The sequence below is a fragment of the Bison bison genome, unplaced genomic scaffold (assembly GCF_000754665.1).
Source record: "Bison bison bison isolate TAMUID 2011002044 unplaced genomic scaffold, Bison_UMD1.0 scf7180017864354, whole genome shotgun sequence".
In the NCBI taxonomy this organism is placed as follows: Eukaryota; Metazoa; Chordata; class Mammalia; order Artiodactyla; family Bovidae; genus Bison; species Bison bison.
Genome location: NW_011494926.1, coordinates 5112891 through 5131435, shown reverse-complemented (window position 1 = coordinate 5131435; position 18545 = coordinate 5112891). Strand labels below are relative to the sequence as shown.

The following is an 18545-nucleotide window of genomic DNA, read 5'->3' as shown; positions in this document are numbered from 1 at the left end:
TAGAGCCCAGCTTACTGTGAGGTCTCCTGACTAGTCCATCTGCTGTCAGTGATACCTTCTGCCCTCAGTCCATCTGCCACACTGTCGAGTGATCTTCCTAAAACATAAATCTGATCCTGTCCTTCCTCTGATGAAATCCTTTGGTGTCTTCTCATTGCCACTGGATAACGTGTACCCCTTAACCTGATTTCCAAAGCCTAGCATGATGTTGCCTCCACAGGTTTTCCACCCCCATTCCCTGCTAGGCCCCACCCACAAGCAAAGTCCAGCCACTCACTCTCTGACCTGCTCATACCTTGCTCCTCCGCCATCATTCTTGCAGGGATAACTGCTATTTATACTTCAAGTATGAGCTTAGATGTCTTTTACTCAGGCTCTGAGAAGCCCACCCCGACCCATCACTTCTGCTTCAGGTCCTTCTAGATGTTCTCAAGCTATTATTCTGTTCTGCAGAATGTTTGCCTCTTACAGGGAATTATTATTTAATAATCTGTCTTCAACTACTGGGTTTTTAAGAGCAAATATTGGGTCTGTCTTGTTCACTTCTTTATCTACAGTGCATAGCACAATGTGTGGCACACATTAGGTGCTTAATAAATATTCTCTGAGTTACATGCTAAATCTCAAAATAAATGAAGACCTGTGATCACCTAGCTAGATAAAACCTATAGTGCCTCATAACTCTAACACTCTGAGCCCTCAGGAGTAAAACCAGACTGGAGGGATCTGATATCCTATGACTGGCTTCCTTGCTTAAACCAATGACTCTATTTTGAGCCACAATCTCAATGAACCAGAGTGAATTAGAGCCACTGGAATTCTTGATCATATCTTATATTTAAAATATCTAAGTTGATCATTTTCTCTATGGACCTGTTAATTTCTTTAATACAAAATCTTTAAGATTCCCTCATTAAAGCTAATTATAAAAATACGTAATGCTGGGCCCATATCGAGAAGTCAATAGAGTTGAAGAATTATAGCAGTTATCTCACTGTGTCCTACACTTCTTTCAGAGAGATAAATATTCCTTTTGAACTAAAGCTTAAAGCCTAAGATTTAGTTCTTGGCATAAAAGAAGTACCATAGTGAATTTTTTATATGGAGGCTTTTAATTTTGCAAATGTGTTTGATACTCTGCAAAAACAATTTAAGTAAGCTGTAGAGAGAGAAACATATTGCTGCTTTTAATAAACACCTCCCACACCCTCATAAGAGAGGAAGAGCAGTTGGGAGTGATCTGTTAACTTTCACGTAGAGCATATCTTATGAAAACCTGTATTATACGAGACATAATGATAGCTTGGTCCCTGGAATCTCTCTCTTTTTTTTTTTTTTTGGCCTAATCTGCTTTGTTAAGAAGTGTTATATTCCTTAATGGGGCTGTGGAAAATAAATTGCATGATTATAACAGATAAATACCTATATTCCAAATGTATGCCATGACTCTACATAACAGATAACTCATATTTCTTCCTAAACATTTTGAAGTCTACATAAAGAAAAACATTTTTAGTTACTATGGTTAACAAAATTTCTTTATAGCACTTCTTGCTGGATCCACAGAGAATTGGTGGTTTTTCTTAAAGTTAATTCTGACTGCTCATAAAATTACAAAATTACCAGGTCATCCTTCCATCGAACCACCACAGAAAGGGTTTGGAATCAAGCCTTTGTTTGACCCTGCAGCATTTGGCTGGGCTTCTATAAAAATCTATTTTTCACACTTTGACTCACAGCTTTTCATCTTCTATCACGGTATAAAAGACATGACGTGATAGATGTGGTCTTAATTAAAAAATGAACATTTATTTTCACATTCTTCAGCTTGGTAAGTTTATGGGCAATCTGAACTTCTTTTTATTGTATCTCCAAATCTAGCTGATGACACCAGTCAGGGTGAACAGCCAGAGAAAATCCACATTTTGTACTTTTCATAACCTGGAACTTTTAATTTTGCTTTAAATATTAGTATAGAGGATTCAGAATAAAATCTTACAGCCCACTCTAGCAAACTTGATATGTGGCACCATTTAATAAAAACAGCAAAATTTCTATAACCCTAATAACATGGTTTATTTGATGATTCACAATTATATCCCTTTTGGAGTGTGCTTCTTTGAAGGCAAGTACAGGTTCCAATTTTGAATTATCTACCTGGAGTGGTTGAATTTGTGAGCTTCTGGTGTCTCCTCCTTGCTTACGTCTAAATCCACTTCTGCCCTCCTTCACCATAGCTAGGATCCAAAAGATTGGGTCCTGGGGGTGGGGTTGGGGAATGAAAGTATAGACAGATCAAAGATGCAGTATCTGCAGCAACTGGGAGTGGAAAGTGCCAAGCAGGTAAGGGTAGCTGGCATCAGGCTCAGGAACTATACATAATAGTATCTGTCGTGAGGGCAGAAGTGAATCTGTATTTGTTCACTAGGACTGCCATAACTAGAACCATAGTCTGAGTGGGTTAAAACAGAAATTTGTTTTCTCATCATTCTGGAGTCTAGAGGTCTAAGATCAAGAAGTCAGTAGGGTTGGTTCCTTCTGAAGGCCCAGATGGAAGGATCTATTCCAGGCCTCCCTTCTTGGCTGGTAGAGGGCTGTCTTCACCATTTGTCTTCACATTGTCTTCCATCTGTGTGTATCTGAGCCTAAATTCCTTCTTCTAATAAAGATGCCATTCATATTGGATTAGGACCCACACGGATGACCTCATTTGAACATAAGGATCTCTGTAAAGACCCCCTTCTCCAAATAAAGGCACATTCTGACATGCTGGTGTTAGGACTTCAGCATATAAGTTTGGTGGAAGGGCAATATTCGACCCCGTAAGGAAGTGTTCCAAAATAAGAAAACAAAGCTAGGGTTGGGAGCTGAGTGAAAAAAAGGAAAGAAATATGTGCAATTCAGGGGTGAAGTAAGGCAGGTTCTGGGTGACTGATGCAAATGGAAGTGAAATGTCCATCACTGTCTCTTGTGAACATTTTCTCTGTGGTCCTGGTGCATAATTTGTACCTAGATGTGTGCGGAGCTGGCTATCTTAGAGGTTCAGGGCCTAACATCTTTCCCCTGCGGTCCTTTTCATGTCTTTTCCCAGAGCTGGGTAAGGTAGCAATAAATTTCCACCAGAGAAGGAGAAAAGAGAATTTAAATACATTTAAGGCCATAAGTATTTTTGGAGCAGCTACTGCGTGCGAGGCCGTGTTAAGTCTCAGTAATGTGATTTTATTCTTAAGTCATAATGAAAAACACCAGCTTCCTTTAAAAATGCCACTCAGTTCATCCAAGGTTAGCTTTGGAGGGAGAATCACTTCCTAGGATAGAATCCTCCTTCCCCAAGATTCACATTTCTGGGTGCTCTCTCAGTGTTTGCCTCTGCCAACCATCCCAGTTTGACGTTGCTGGGAAACCGGATTATGGAAGACCATGATCCTTTAAAGTTAAGTCAAATACTTAATTTTTAATCCACTATTCACAAGTGTTTAGCGAAGAATTATTTTCAAATGTTAACGGGGAGGATAATTTAATACCCTGGCTGTTAAAATAGTATGGTGAGTCCTGAGGTCAAGAGGTGTTTCTAGTAATTAAGGAAGGACCATCAAGGACTATAAAGAAAGCTGAGTGCCAAAGAACTGATGCTTTTGAACTGTGGTGTTGGAGAAAACTCCTGAGAGTCCCTTGGACAGCAAGGAGATCCAACCTGTCAATCCTAAGGGAAATCAGTCCTGCATATTCATTGGAAGGACTGATGATGAAGCTGAAACTCCAATACTTTGGCCACCTGATGCAAAGAACCTACTCATTGGAAAAGACCCTGATGCTGGGAAAGATTGAAGGTGGGAGGAGAAGGGGACGACAGAGGATGAGATGGTTGGATGGCGTCACCGACTTGGTGGACATGAGCTTGAGTAGGCTCCGGGAGCTGGTGATGGACAGGGAAGCCTGGCATCCTGAAGTCCCCGGGGTCACAAATAGGTGGACACGACTGAGTGACTAAACTGAACTGATCAAGGTTAAAAAGGAAAAGCCTGCTGTCTCTATTTCTAAATTCAAAAGATGAGATCTGGGAGGTCTCCTCACATAGTTCTAGGAGCTATGCTGGAGAAGTCAGTTTTGAATTTTACATTATTCAGACTGTAGCATCAAATGATTTTGATACTTCCAAGCTACTTCTGAAATCCTTTACTTTTTACATATATTAAATTGGCATATTTTCTACTATAACTCACATTAAAAATTAATTTAATTAATTTCTACATTTTCAAAGATATGTAGCTAGTATTTTAAATGTGAGCTTTAAGTATAGCTACGGAATGCTGCCCAATTAACATATTTATCAATTATTGATGGCTTGGATGTTATATAAAAAGAGTAGTAAGTCTCACTCCACATAAATACAAAGACTTCTATATTATTTTTTATCCTTATAAATATCAATTTGAGTCTGTACACTGATTCCATGTAAAAGAACCTTACTTGAAATCTACCATTCAGGACCAGAGAAGGGAGATTTATGACAACTGGAGTTAATGCTAAAGATGTGAAAAGTTACAGCAGAAATGAAAATACAGTCCCTCAACATTTTGGAATCCATAGTGCCCACTGCTGTGTCACTACACTTCTATTAATTATCACTTATTTATTCTTACTCAGTTCAGGCACAACTATAGACATTGTGCCTATAAATTTTATTACACTAACTCATGTATTCTCACTGAAACCTTGTGGACTTAGATATTATCCTAGTTTACAAAAGGAAGCTTAGGAAGGTTGATTAACCGGCCCATAAAAGTAGGGGAAGAAATGGCCTCACTCTTACTCCTAAACCATCCTGCAAACCAGTAGAGTTGGTGACAAGGCTTTTCCAAACTCATGGAAGAAAATTAAGAACTACCAGTATTATAGAAAAAATATATAAACAGCTAATATGTACATAACACACCAGAGAACATTGTATCTCATGAAAGTGTGACAAATCATTGTAGCCCAAGATTTAAGAATCTAATTGTCCCATTCATCCTCCACATTGTGGACTGTTGATTCAAATTTTGGGTTGACTTCTCATGTCTCTGTTATGCAAAAAGCTGGAATGAAGACTCTAAATATTAAAGACTTGATTTCAGATGAGCAGGTGGCTCAGCTTCAAGCCTTGACTCTTACAAATTAGTTAATTGACCTTGGAAAACTCACTTAGAGTTGCTGAGCCTCATATGCTGTCCTGCAAGATTCCGTGAGATCTAAATGAGATAATCCACATGGAAATACAAAGTTAGTCCTTTGTGATGTGAAGAATTCACACAACTGAGATATCAATCAGTTGTTTCTTTTCAGACTGAATTTCTCAAACCTTCCAAAAACTTAGTTCACTTCTCTCTCATAATGTAATTTGTCCTCTATTTGAGTTGTATAGATCTAATAGCTCAATGTCAGATTTTTAGTGTCCCATATTCTTTACAACCACAAATGACTGTATTTAAAATTATGTACTGGTTTAAAATTTTTTATTCTAATGCTTTATTTCTTAAAATTATATGTAACTAAATCACATATACATATATATGTATTTAAATATTTGCTTATTTTTTTCCTGTAGAGACCAGAACCTAGAAAATTTAACTGACATAAATTACAATGTGTCTAAGAATAAGAATGAAAGGTAAGACTTATTCTAATTTACGTTTTTCTTATGAATTCTATGTGAACCTTCAAGTCTTCCCTGGTGGCTCAGATGGTAAAGTGTCTGCCCGCAATGTGGGAGACCAGGGTTCGATCCCTGGGCTGGGAAGATCTCCTGGAGAAGGAAACGGCAACCCACTCCAGTACTCTTGCCTGGAGAATCCCACAGACAGGGGAGCCTGGTAGGCTACAGTCCATAGGGTCGCAAAGAGTCAGACACGACTGAGAGACTTCACTTTCACTTTCATATGAACCTTCATAAATTATGTAACCCTGGAAGATTTTCTGAGAGGTGGAACTGTACTATGATGTTTGAATATAAATACTATCTGAATTAAAAAAAAAAAAATGTACAGGGTGCTTGGGTTTCCTTGGCTCAGTGGTAAAGAATCTGCCTGCCACTGCAAGAGACTTGGGTTCAATCCCTGGGTTGGGAAGATCCCCTGGAGAAGGAAATGGCAACCCAATTCAGTAATCTTGCCTGGGAAATCCCATGGACAGAGGAACCTGGCAGGCTACAGTCCACGGGGTTGCAAAGAGTCGGACACAACTGAGCGACTAAACAACTGAGCCACTAAACAACACCAACAGGGTGCTTAATAGCTGATCTGAAGAAAGAAATTTGAATTCTGTTAGAATTTCTGACTAAGGGCCTGCTGTTCAATGACTTAGTGTAAAAGGCATGATGGAAATCGAGTGCTCTGCACTTGGGGTGTGAAGATTTATTTTTACTTACTGTTGCTTGGTAGGTTTTCAGCGGTGCAGAAAGCACTTTGAGAATCTCTGCCTTGGATACCTAGTGCTAAAAGAATGGGCAGATTTGTCACAGCCAGGAAACAGGACCTAATTTTGGAATTTCTTTACACCTCAGAGGATCCTGGCTTTAAAACTGTTGCGCTTTTTGTTTCTTTTACAAGGAAACTTAGGATGCTTAGCTATGCTTCATTGTTGTTACAGATTGTTTAAATTAGGAAACAATTTTCAAAGTTTTCCATGTTTAACTGTTCTTCCCCCCACATGTGGGAGGGCCTTAAAAGCAATGCTGCTGCTGCTGCTGCTGCTAAGTCGCTCAGTCGTGTCTGACTCTGTGCGACCCCATGGACTGCAGCCTACCAGGCTTCTCCATCCATTGGATTCTCCAGGCAAGAACACTGGAGTGGGTTGCCATTTCCTCCTCCAATGCATGAAAGTGGAAATTGAAAGTGAAGTCGCTCAGTCGTGTCCAACTCTTAGCGACCCCATGGACTGCAGCCTACCAGGCTCCTCCATCCATGGGACGTAGGTTTCAGTTTTTAACCTTCCTAAGGTGCAGCTGCCTTTTCTGTTAAAAAAAAAAATTTTTTTTTTTGTTATGTGAATAAGTGATATTGTTGGTATCATGCAGAGGACAGAAAAGTAGAAGAGCTGGCTCACTGCTTCGTTCGTTTGGTTTTCCTGTCTGTTAAAGGCTCTTTGCTATGCGAGGCACATAGTTTCTTTCTGTCCCCTTCATTCCCTAAATCATCTTCTGCTTTCTCTTTCTGTGATCTCAAGCAAGCCTTTGAGAGAACAAGGGAGGATACATTGTCAAAAGGATCCACCATTTTGGGAATAGTACTGGGTTTACAATTAACCAATCTCTTTCAAATATTATTTGGAAATGATCAAGATTTTAAAACTGACCATAAATGATGAAGTATCATGAAAGAACTTTTCCCTGAATGTGTTTTGAGAGGTGTTTCCGTTTCAGTTGGGCTTGTTCATGAAACAGGATCTTACTAGAAAGATTAATGAGGAAATGGAAATTCAAGGGCAGGGACTGCAGCCTGCCAGGCTCCTCTGTCCATGGGATTCTCCAGGCAAGAATGCTGGAGTGAGTAGCCATTCACTTCCCCAGGGAATCTTCCCGGCCAAGGGTATCCTGTGTCATTGGCGGGTGACTTCTTTACCACTAGTGCCACCTGGGAAGCATATGGAAAGATTAATGAGGAAATGGAAATTCCAGGGCAGAAATGTTAGGCTGGCCAGGCTTCACAGAGGCCTTCCCTGGAAGGCTGCTCATCCGTGGCCAGAGGGCATTCCATCAGGAGTCCCCAGACATTAACCCTAGTGCTTTGTCATATTGTAGCTCAGTCATTCCTGAGTGTTGGCCTCTGCCTATTTTTCTCCTCTTCTTCCCTCTACTTATCATCATCCTTATTCTCTACCAGGGCTTCGCTGTGGCTCAGACAGTAAAGAATCTGCCTGCAATGTAGGAGACCTGGGTTTGATCCCTGGGTTGGGAAGATCCCCTGCAGAAGGAAATGGCTATCTCTAGTTTTCTTGCCTGGAGAATTTCATGGACAGAGGAGCCTGGCAGGCTATAGTCCCTGGGGTCACAGAGTCAGACATGACTGAGTGACTAACACTTTCATTCTCTACTCTATAGCTGTTTGGTAACCAGGGACTTTAGCCACTTCCCAGTTTCTCCTTCCTTATAACTTCTCCTTCCTCTAGCTTTCTGAGGCTGTCTGGTCTCCTTCAACAAGAAGATGGGGTTGTGGCCATCTGTGTAGAAGAGGTGTGTGATGGAAAACACCATGGCTGCCAGTAACATGTACATGGTCTCCTTTACTTTCCTACAATTTCATCTGTGCCTCCTGCCTAACATAACCCAATAACCGCATGTACATTCACAAATGCTCCCCTCTCCCAGTGGGGTTGTGATCATCACAGTCAGTTATGCCCAGAGGCCTTAACCACTGCTACAGAATCTTTTGCTCATCTCTGAGTTCTGTATCTAGATATCATTCATCCTTCTTCAGTTCTATCACAGTCTTAAACAGGATCTATCTACAAATTAAATGGAAAATGTAGCACTGCCCCAGCCATGACAGAACAACTCTGATAAAAATTTTCGCTTGAAAAAAAAAAAAGTAGAAAAGAAATCCGGGCCCAGTTTTTGTGCCCATCTATTCTGTTTACAGGCTTCCCTGGTGGCTCACATGGTAAAGAATCTGCCTGCAATGCAGGAGACCCAGGTTCCCCTGGGTCAGAAAGATCTGCTGGAGAAGGGAATGGCTACTTACTCCAGTATTCTTGCCTGGAAAATTCCATGGACAGAATTCCTGGAAGGCTACAATCCATGGGGTCACTAAAAGTCGAACACACTGAGTGACTAACATTTCACTTCATTCTGTTTACAGAATAGAAAGTTTACTTTGACTCTCAAAATGGGTGAAGATTTAACTGAAAGAAAATTGAGAATCAGGGATTAAGAGATTTGATCAGGTAGAGAACATTAGTAAATTAAAGTGGTGTTCTGGTCTCAAGTTCTCTATTTCTAGAAGTGGAATACTTCTTTGCTTTAATTTTATTTTTAACTGAAGTTTAATTGATTTACAATGTTGTGTTAGTTTCAAGTTTACAACAAAGGGATTCAGTTATACATATACATAATATATTCTTCTTCAGATTCTTTTCCCTTATAGATTATCACAATATATTGAGTTTAGTTCCCTGTGCTATACTGGGGGTCCTTGTTGTTTACGATTTCATATATAGTAGTATTCATGTTAATCCCAAACTCCTAATTTATCTCTGCTCCCCACCACTGCTATCCTCTTTGGTTACCATCAGATCAGATCAGTCGCTCAGTCGTGTCCGACTCTTTGCGACCCCGTGAATTGCAGCACGCCAGGCCTCCCTCTCCATCACCGCCTCCCTCTCCATCACCACCTCCCGGAGTTCACTCAGACTCACGTCCATCGAGTCAGTGATGCCATCCAGCCATCTCATCCTCTGTCGTCCCCTTCTCATCCTGCCCCCAATCCCTCCCAGCATCAGAGTCTTTTCCAATGAGTCAACTCTTCACTTGAGGTGGCCAAAGTACTGGAGTTTCAGCTTTAGCATCATTCCTTCCAAAGAAATCCCAGGGCTGATCTCCTTCAGAATGGACTGGTTGGATCTCCTTGCAGTCCAAGGGACTCTCAAGAGTCTTCTCCAATACCACAGTTCAAAAGCTTCAATTCTTCGGCGCTCAGCCTTCTTCACAGTCCAGCTTTCACATCCATACATGACCACAGGAAAAACCATAGCCTTGACTAGATGAACACTTAAAATCTGTAAGTATTATAAGAACTCAAAACCTTGATAGTTTTGTGGAAGTAAATCCTAACACATAAAACAATTCAAAATGGTAAGCTCTTAGTAAACTGGCTTTGCTAGTGGCTCAGGAGTAAAGAACTTGCCTGCAATGCAGGAGACGTGAGTTCAGTCCCTTGGTTGAGAAGATTCCCTGGAGAAGGGCATGGCAACTGACTCCAGTATTCTTGCCTGGAGAATCCCATGGAAAGAGGAGCTTGGTGGGCTACAGTCTATAGCGTCACAAAGACTTGGACACAACTGAACAACTGAGCACAGCAGAAGCTCTCAGTAAACTTTCGTTCTTCATGCAAAAGAGATTTATAAAGTTTGCAGTGACTTGGGTATTTATCAGTTGAAATTATTTTATGCTATTTAAAGTCAAGTTGTCACTCAGCCATAAAAAGGAATGGAACTGTGCCATTTGCAGAGACATGAATGTCACACAGAGCGAAGAAAGAAAGAGAAAAGCAAATATTGTGTATCGGTTTTATGTGGAATCTAGAAAAATGATACAAATGAACTTATTTGCAGAGCAGAAACAGAGATACAGATGTAGAGAACAAACAAGCGTATGGATACCAAGGGGTGAAGGGGAGGTGGGATGAATTGAGTGATTGGGATTGACATATATACACTCAGTTCAGTTCAGTTCAGTCGCTTAGTCATGTCTGACTCTTTGCAACACCATGAACTTCAGCATGCCAGGCTTCCCTGTCCATCACCAACTCCCAGAGCCTACTCAAACTCATGTCCATTGAGTCAGTGATGCCATCCAACCATCCTTTGTTGTCCCCTTCTCCTCCCACCTTCAATCATTCCCAGCATCGGGGTCTTTTCAAATGAGTCAGTTCTTCGCATCAGGTGGCCAAAGTATTGGAGTTTCAGCTTCAACATCAGTCCTTCCAATGAATATTCAGGGCTGATTTTCTTTAGGATGGATCTGGTTGGAGATCTGGTTGGATCTCCTTGCCATCCAAGGAACTCTCAAGAGTCTTCTCCAATACCACAGTTCAAAAGCATCAATTCTTCGGCACTCAGCCTTCTTTATAGTCTAACTCTCACATCCATACATGACTACTGGAAAAACCAAAGCTTTGACTACAGGGGCCTTTGTTGGTAAAGTAATGTCTCCGCTTTTTAATATGCTGTCTAGATTGGTCATAACTTTTCTTCCAAGGAGCAAACATCTTTTAATTTCATGGCTGCAGTCACCATCTGCAGTGATTTTGAAACCCCCCAAAAATAACATCTGTCACTGTTTCCATTGTTTCCCCATCTATTTGTCATGAAGTGATGGGGCCAGATAACGTGATCTTAGTTTTCTGAATGTTGAGTTTTAAGCCAACTTTTTCACTCTCCTCCTCTTTCACTTTCATCAAGAGGCTTTTTAGTTCTTCTTCACTTTCTGCCGTAAGTGTGGTGTTATTTGCATATCTGAGGTTATTGATATTTCTCCCAGCAATCTTGATTCTAGCTTGTGCTTCACCCAGTCCAGCACTTCTCATGATGTACTCTGCATATAAGTTAAATAAGCAGGGTGATGATACACAGCCTTGACATACTCCTTTCCCAATTGGGAACCAGTCTGTTGTTCCATATACGCTACTATGTGTGAAACAGATGACTAATGAGAACCCACAGTATAGCAGTGGAGAAGGAAATGGCAACCCACTCCAGTATTCTTGCCTGGAGTACCCCTGGACAGAGGAACCTGGTGGGCTACAGTCCACGGGGTTGCAAAGAGTCGGATATGACTGAGTGATTAAGCACCCTCACATTGTATAGCTCAGGAAACTGTACTCCATGCTCTGTGGTGACCTAAATGGGAAGGAAATCCAAAAAAGAGGAAAATATGTACATGTACAGTGGATTCACTTTGCTGTACAGTGGAAACTAACACATATTGTAAAGCAACTATACCCCCATGAAAATTAATTTTTTTTAATTTTTTATTTATTTTTGCATTGATTGATTTTATTTTTAAACTTTACATAATTGTATTAGTTTTGCCAAATATCAAAATGAATCCGCCACAGGTATACATGTGTTCCCCATCCTGAACCCTCCTCCCTCCTCCCTCCCCATACCATCCCTCTGGGTTGTCCCAGTGCACTAAAGAAAAAGAAATTGAAGTCAGGTTGCCAAAGTTAAGTCAAATAGGACAATGGAAATTAAATAAATCTGTTAAGCTGAGACTTGTTTTATTTTATGAATGTATTTACTCTGTATAGTAATTGGATATCCACAAATATATGTGCAATCTGATTAGTATATTCGGAGTTGAAGACCATCACCACTATCACTTTTAGAACATTTTCATCACCTCAGAAAGAAACACCATGCCCATTAGCAGTCATGTATCATTTTCCCCCAGCCCTTAGCTCTGGACAACTACTAAGCTACTTTCTGTCTTTTTCAGTTTCTGATTCTGGACATTTCATATAAATGGAATCATAAAATATGTGGTCCTTTGTGACTATTTTCGCATGGCATAATGTTTTCAAAATTCACCCATGTTGTAACATGTCTCAGTATTTCTTTTTATTGCCAAATTTCACATATTCCATTATGTGAATAGACAGAATTTTATCTATTCATCAGCTGATGGGCTTTTGTGTTGTTCCCATTATCAGATTGTAATTCACTATTATGAACAGTGCTGTGATCAGCATTCATATAAAAGTTTTGTGTAGAGTTTTTTAATTTCTCTTGGTAGCGTATATACTTCAGTTCAGTTCAGTCGCTCAGTTGTGTCTGAGCTGTGGACTGCAGCATGCCAGGCCTCCCTGTCCATCACCAGTTCCCAGAGTTTACTCAAACTCATGTCCATTGAGTCAGTGATGCCATCCAACCATCTTATCCTCTGTTGTCCCCTTCTCCTCCCACCTTCAATCATTGCCAGCATCTGGGTCTTTTCAAATGAGTCAGTTCTTTGCATCAGATGGCCAAAGTATTGGAGTTTCAGCTTCAACATCAGTCCTTCCAATGAACATTCAGGACTGATTTCCTCTAGGATGGACTTCGGGAGGGTATATACTTAGGGGGTGGAATTATTGGATCCTATAGTAACTCCATTTGAGGAACTACCAGTTTTCTTAAATCAGCAGTACCATTTGATGTTCTCATATCAAATGTCTGTGTATAAAAGTTTTAGATAGCTAAATTTTCAAGGTAAACTTCCACAGCAGAAAACATTTTCTCAAGTGAAATTCCATTTGGAATTTTGTAAGTTCCAACACAATATTTAGTTTATAGTTTAAGAAGCTATTTAATTTAGAGATGAAACTGTGACCATTGATTCTAAGTTACAATTCAGCAATTTATTTCAGTGAAGGATAACTTAATAAAAAAGCTATCCAGCAAAAAAACACTGTGAGCCATAAGCTCTTTTTTATGAATATTATTCAAGGTGTCTAAGAGGAATACTTTGGTGGAGAGTTCTCCTTTGCAATGGTATCAGAATCACCTGCTGATCAGGGACCACACTTTAGAAATCAGTGCTCTTTTGGATAAAATGTCACACTGCCTCTAAGGCAGTGGTTCTCAACCTTGTCCTACATGTGAGACTCACTGGAGAGATTTAAAAGAATCCAAGTGCTCAAGCCATGCGCCTGCTAAGTTGCCCCAGTAGTGTCTGACTCTTTGCAACACTCTGGACTGTAGCCCACGAGGCTCCCCTTTGTCTATGGGATTCTCCAGGCAAGAATACTGGAGTAGGTTGCCATGCCCTCCTCCAGGGGAATCTTTCTGACCCAGGGACTGAACCCGGGTTTCTTATGTCTCCTGCATTGGCAGGTGAGTTCTTTACCACTAGTGCCACTTGGGAAGCCCTAGAGTAAACCAATTAAGTCAGAATATCTGATGTGGGACCCAGTAACATTTTTAATTTAATCTTGTTTTTTAATCGGTGAAAAATTGCTTTACAATGTTGTGTTGGTTTCTGTCGTACAACAAGGTGAATCAGTCATAATTATATATATATATATATATCTCCTCTCCCTCTTGAGCCTCCCTCCCCTCCCCCCATCCCTCTCCTCCAGGTCATCACACAGCACCAGGCTGGGCTCCCTGTGTTAAACAGCAACGTCCTCCCAGCTATCTCTTTTACACATGATAGTGTATATATGTCAATGCTGCTTTCTCAATTCATCCCACCCTCACCTTTCCCCACTGTGTCCGCAACTCTGTTCTCTACTAGGTTCATCAGTACCGTTTTTCTAAATTCCATATATATATATTCCAATACTTGTTTTTCTCTTTCTGACTTACTTCCGTCTGTATAACAGGTTCTAGGTTCATCTACCTCACGACAACTGACTCGAATCCATTCCTTTTCATGGCTGAGTAATACTCCATCACATATATGTACCACATCTTCTTTAACATTCGTCTGTCAATGGACATCTAGGTTGCTCCCATGTCCTGCCTATTGTAAATGTTGGTGCAATGAACACTGGGTTACACGTGTCTCTTAAAATTGTGGTTTTCTCAGGGTATATGCCAAGTAGTGGGATTGTTGTGTCATATGGTAGATTTTCCCTAGTTTTTTAAGGAATTTCCATATTGTTTTCCATAATGGCTATATCAGTTTACATTCCTACTGAGAGTACAGGAGGGTTACCTTTTCTCCATAACTTCTCCAACATTTATTTTTGTAGATTTTTGGATGGTGGTCATTCTGAATGGTGTGAGGTGATACCTCATTGTAGTTTTGATCTGCATTTCACTAATAATGAGACATATTGAGCATCTTTTCTTGTGTTTATTGGAAATTTGTATGCCTTTGGAGAAATGTCCGTTTAAGTTTTCTGCCCATTTTTTGATTGGGTTGTTTGTTTTTCTGATATTGAACTGTATGAGCTGCTTATATATTTTGGAGAGTAATCCTTTTTAAAAGAACTACAGATTATTTAATTGGTTTCCAAAGAATTGTTTCTCTATTTCTATGATTCTAAATAATTTTAAAAATTAGTGTTACCACTTACTGGCATCAAGATAGAATTTCCTTAGTAATATCTATCACCATCTCATGAAAAACAAAGCCAGGCTTATCAACTATCACAGACCCTAAGACATGGTGATTATGTGGAAGTTGAGGAGAAGGCAATGGCACCCCACTCCAGTACTCTTACCTGGAAAATCCCATGGACAGAGGAGCCTGGTAGGCTGCAGTCCATGGGGTTGCTAAGAGTTGGACACAACTGAGCGACTTCACTTTCACTTTTCACTTTCATGCCTTGGAGAAGGAAATGGCAACCCACTCCAGTGTTCTTGCCTGGAGAATCCCAGGGATGGAGGAGCCTGGTGGGTTGCCACCTATGGGGGTCGCACAGAGTCGGACATGACTGAAGTGACTTAGCAGCAACAGCAGCAGCAGCAGTAACAGTATCCTGATTTGGATATGAAATTGAGAGGGGACGTCAGTGAAAAAACTGGTAAAATAGAAATAAGTCTGTAGTTTTGCTAATGACATTGTACCAATGCTAATTATTTAGTTTTGACGAATGGATCGTAGATGTGTGAGATGTTAAAATTAAGAGAAGCTGGGTGAAGAGTATACTGGAATTCTCTGAACTATCATTGCAATTATTCTATACCTTTAAAATTATCCAAAATAAAAGATTTCTTTTTTTTTAAAAGTGTATTATCATCCCAGATTATAAGAGGAACAAATCCAAGAAAGAATTTGCTGTTCCACATTCCAAATTTATTTTCTAACATCTGATTTTTTTTGTTTGTTTACTTTACAATATTTTATTGGTTTTGCCATACATCAACAGGAATCCGCCACAGGTGTACATGTGTTCCCCATCCTAACATCTGATTTTTATTGACAATTATAAAGTATTGTTATTAGTCTCATTGTAAACACAACTAGGAAATGCTACTTGTGTTAGTCTGCTCAGGCTGCCATAACAAAATACCACAGACCAGGTGTTAAAAGACAGAATTTATTTTCTCACTCTTTTGGAGACTAAAATTCTAGATCAAGATACTGTTGAAACAGGAGGAAGGGCATGGGGTACAACCTTAAAAAGAATGACATGGCCACAGAATATGAATAAACTGGTTAAAATCATCTAGGTCCAAGATGGCTGAAGACTCATCTCCCAGTAGACCTTGAGCCTCATTATGTGCTCATTGTAATACATGGGCATATGCTAAATGACACACCCACCAGCATCATGACAGTTCTGAGGCCAGCCATAAAGAGTCAAAATGTGGGCAGTGGCCCAGTTCCTAGAAATCTCCACCCCTTCCCCCAAATAATTGGAATAATCTTCCCACTCACTAGCCTATGAAATTACCCAGCCCACAAAAACTAACCACACCATGTTCTGCGCCTCTCTCTTCTTGCCTTCTGTGATGGCCCACACTCTGTCTGTATAGTGAGCTTTTCTCTAAATAAATCTACTTCTTACCTATCTCTGAATTCTTTCACGATGTAGCAAGAACATCAAATTCATGAGGAACAATGTCAGGATTGGTTTCTGATGAGAACTCTCTCCTTGGTTTGCATATGACTGTGTCTGACTATGTCCTCACATGGCCTTTCCTCTGTGTGTCCACAGAGAGAAAGAGAGCAAGCTCTAGTACCTCTTCCTCTTCTTATAAGGACACCCTGTCCTATGGGATTAAAGCCCCACCCTTATGATTTCACCTAACCTTTATTTCCTTTTTATAGGCCCTGTCTCCACATCACACTGGGGTATAGGGCTTCAATATAAGAATTTTTGGCAAGACAAAATTCGATCCTTATCAGAACTGTTTGCAAAGTATTTCCCGTTCCTATTACAGGTTTCACAAACTGGTAATGTTTGTAAATGATTTTACCTTTCTGAGGGCAGTACAAACACATTTCACACTCATTGACAACCTTCGTCCTTTGAAACTATTTGCTGAAATTGGGTTTTGTATTATTTGCTATATGATCTGAATATTTCCAAATAGTTCCTAGTTAGGTCTATTGTTCCAAAATGACATATCCTAATGATCACATTTGAGAATCTTCTGATAATATTCATGCTACTTTCTCATTGCCAAGTGTCTTTTGAAACATCTGTCTTAAAACTAGAAGATGGTTTTCCACATGCCAGAGATGATAATATGTGAACAATTGTTTTTCTCTTTAAAAGCTACCTGGAAATGGAAGGAACAGACCAGTCAAGAATGATAAATCATGATTGAGATCTAAATTCTCCTCTTGATTTTTATGTCTTGCCTCTGTCAGAGTTTTCTAACATGAGGAAAGAAAAAGAGCTAAAGCTTTCACTATGCCTACGTTAATTTTCCACTGTTTCATAGGAAAAAGCAAATATGCCTACACTTTGTTGAACATAGTGACATTTTTAGATTAGCAGAAATCTAGGTCAAAGTTCTTTAGCGATCTTCAAAGTACTGCTTTTCTGTTAAAATGGAAACTGGGATTTCTCAAAGCAACCCCCAGATAATTTTCATTAAATAGATAAACTCCCAGATATGTTGTACATGAAAAACTTTCGAAAATGGCATTGGTGCTGTGAGAATGTTACTGCAACCAGTTTCATATGGTTCCTGCCCTTGGTTAAAAAAGTATTCTGTCCTACTGTTAGCTAATGTGACACATGCCTATAGATTATTCATAATGGTAAGACAGTTGTGTGTATGGAGGAGTAAAATAGTACATGTATTCTGTCTATGTATATGTGCAGAAATCAGGCAAACAGAAACAGCTTTACTGTATGTTTACAAAAATGTTATTTGAACAGAATTTTAATAAAACAAAAATCCTCTAAGTGGCCTTGATTTTAAGTGCCAAATATTTGCATTTGCTTTCTCAGGCAAGATGGCCAGGTCACTGGATCTACTGAGACTTTAATCAGCCCATCCTCTAGAACAGCTGCCTATTCTTATGAAGCCAGGAAGATGCTCAGGTACCGTGGTCAATTATGGGATAAATGACAGGACCATTCTCCTTCTGGCTTTTTTTCTCCTGTTTTTTTTTTTTTCTTTAAGAAAACATCCACATGCAACCTGATCCTTCCTTTGAAATACAGAAAATTTTTTAATTTTGCTGTTGTTGTTTTTATGCATTTTTTTGTATTCCAATAAAACTTTCTTATTTTAGATTTAATTTTTAATTGAAAGATAATGCTTTACTGTATTGTGTTTGTTTTTGCCATGCATCAACATGAATCAGCCATAGGTACACATATGTCCCCTCCCTCCTGAACCTCCCTCCCGTCTCCCTCCCCATCCCACCCCTCTAGGGTGTTACAGAGCCCCAGTTTAAGTTTCCTGAGTCATACAGCAAATTCCCGTTGGATATCTATTTTACATATGTTAGTCGTATGTTTCCATGCTACTCTCTCCATTCGTCCCACCCTCTCCTTCCTCCCTCCTTGCCCATGTCTATAAGTCTGTTCTCTGTGTCTGTGTTTCCATTGCTTCCCTGCAAATAAGTTCATCAGTATCATCTTTCTAGATTCTATATATATGCGTTAATATATGATATTTGTTTGAAGTGCAGAAATTTAACATTTTAACCAGTGGCTTTATAGGCTTATACAAAGGTGTTGAGTAAACATCTTGGTCATCTGTAAGTTGTCAGTTATGAATAAATGTAGATGTGATTTTTCCTTAAAAGTCTATAATTTTTTAAAAAAACATGATTGTGTATTTAATTGACTTCCTTGCTGCTGCTGCTGCTAAGTCGCTTCAGCCGTGTCCGACTCTGTGAGACCCCTGAGGCAGCAGCCCATCAGGCTCCCCCATCCCTGGGATTCTCCAGG

At 39.8% G+C, this 18545-nt stretch overlaps 1 protein-coding gene across 2 annotated transcripts in view; it reads left to right on the top strand.

The window, feature by feature from the left end:
• The window catches only part of SCEL (sciellin), a 127266-nt gene that overhangs the window by 92384 nt on the left and 16337 nt on the right, over nucleotides 1-18545 (top strand). For both annotated transcript variants that reach the window (XM_010855129.1, XM_010855130.1), the window contains exons 28-29: nucleotides 5588-5650; nucleotides 17595-17687. In XM_010855129.1, coding sequence (XP_010853431.1) covers nucleotides 5588-5650; nucleotides 17595-17687 — 156 coding nt within the window. The remainder of the gene's footprint in view (nucleotides 1-5587; nucleotides 5651-17594; nucleotides 17688-18545) is intronic.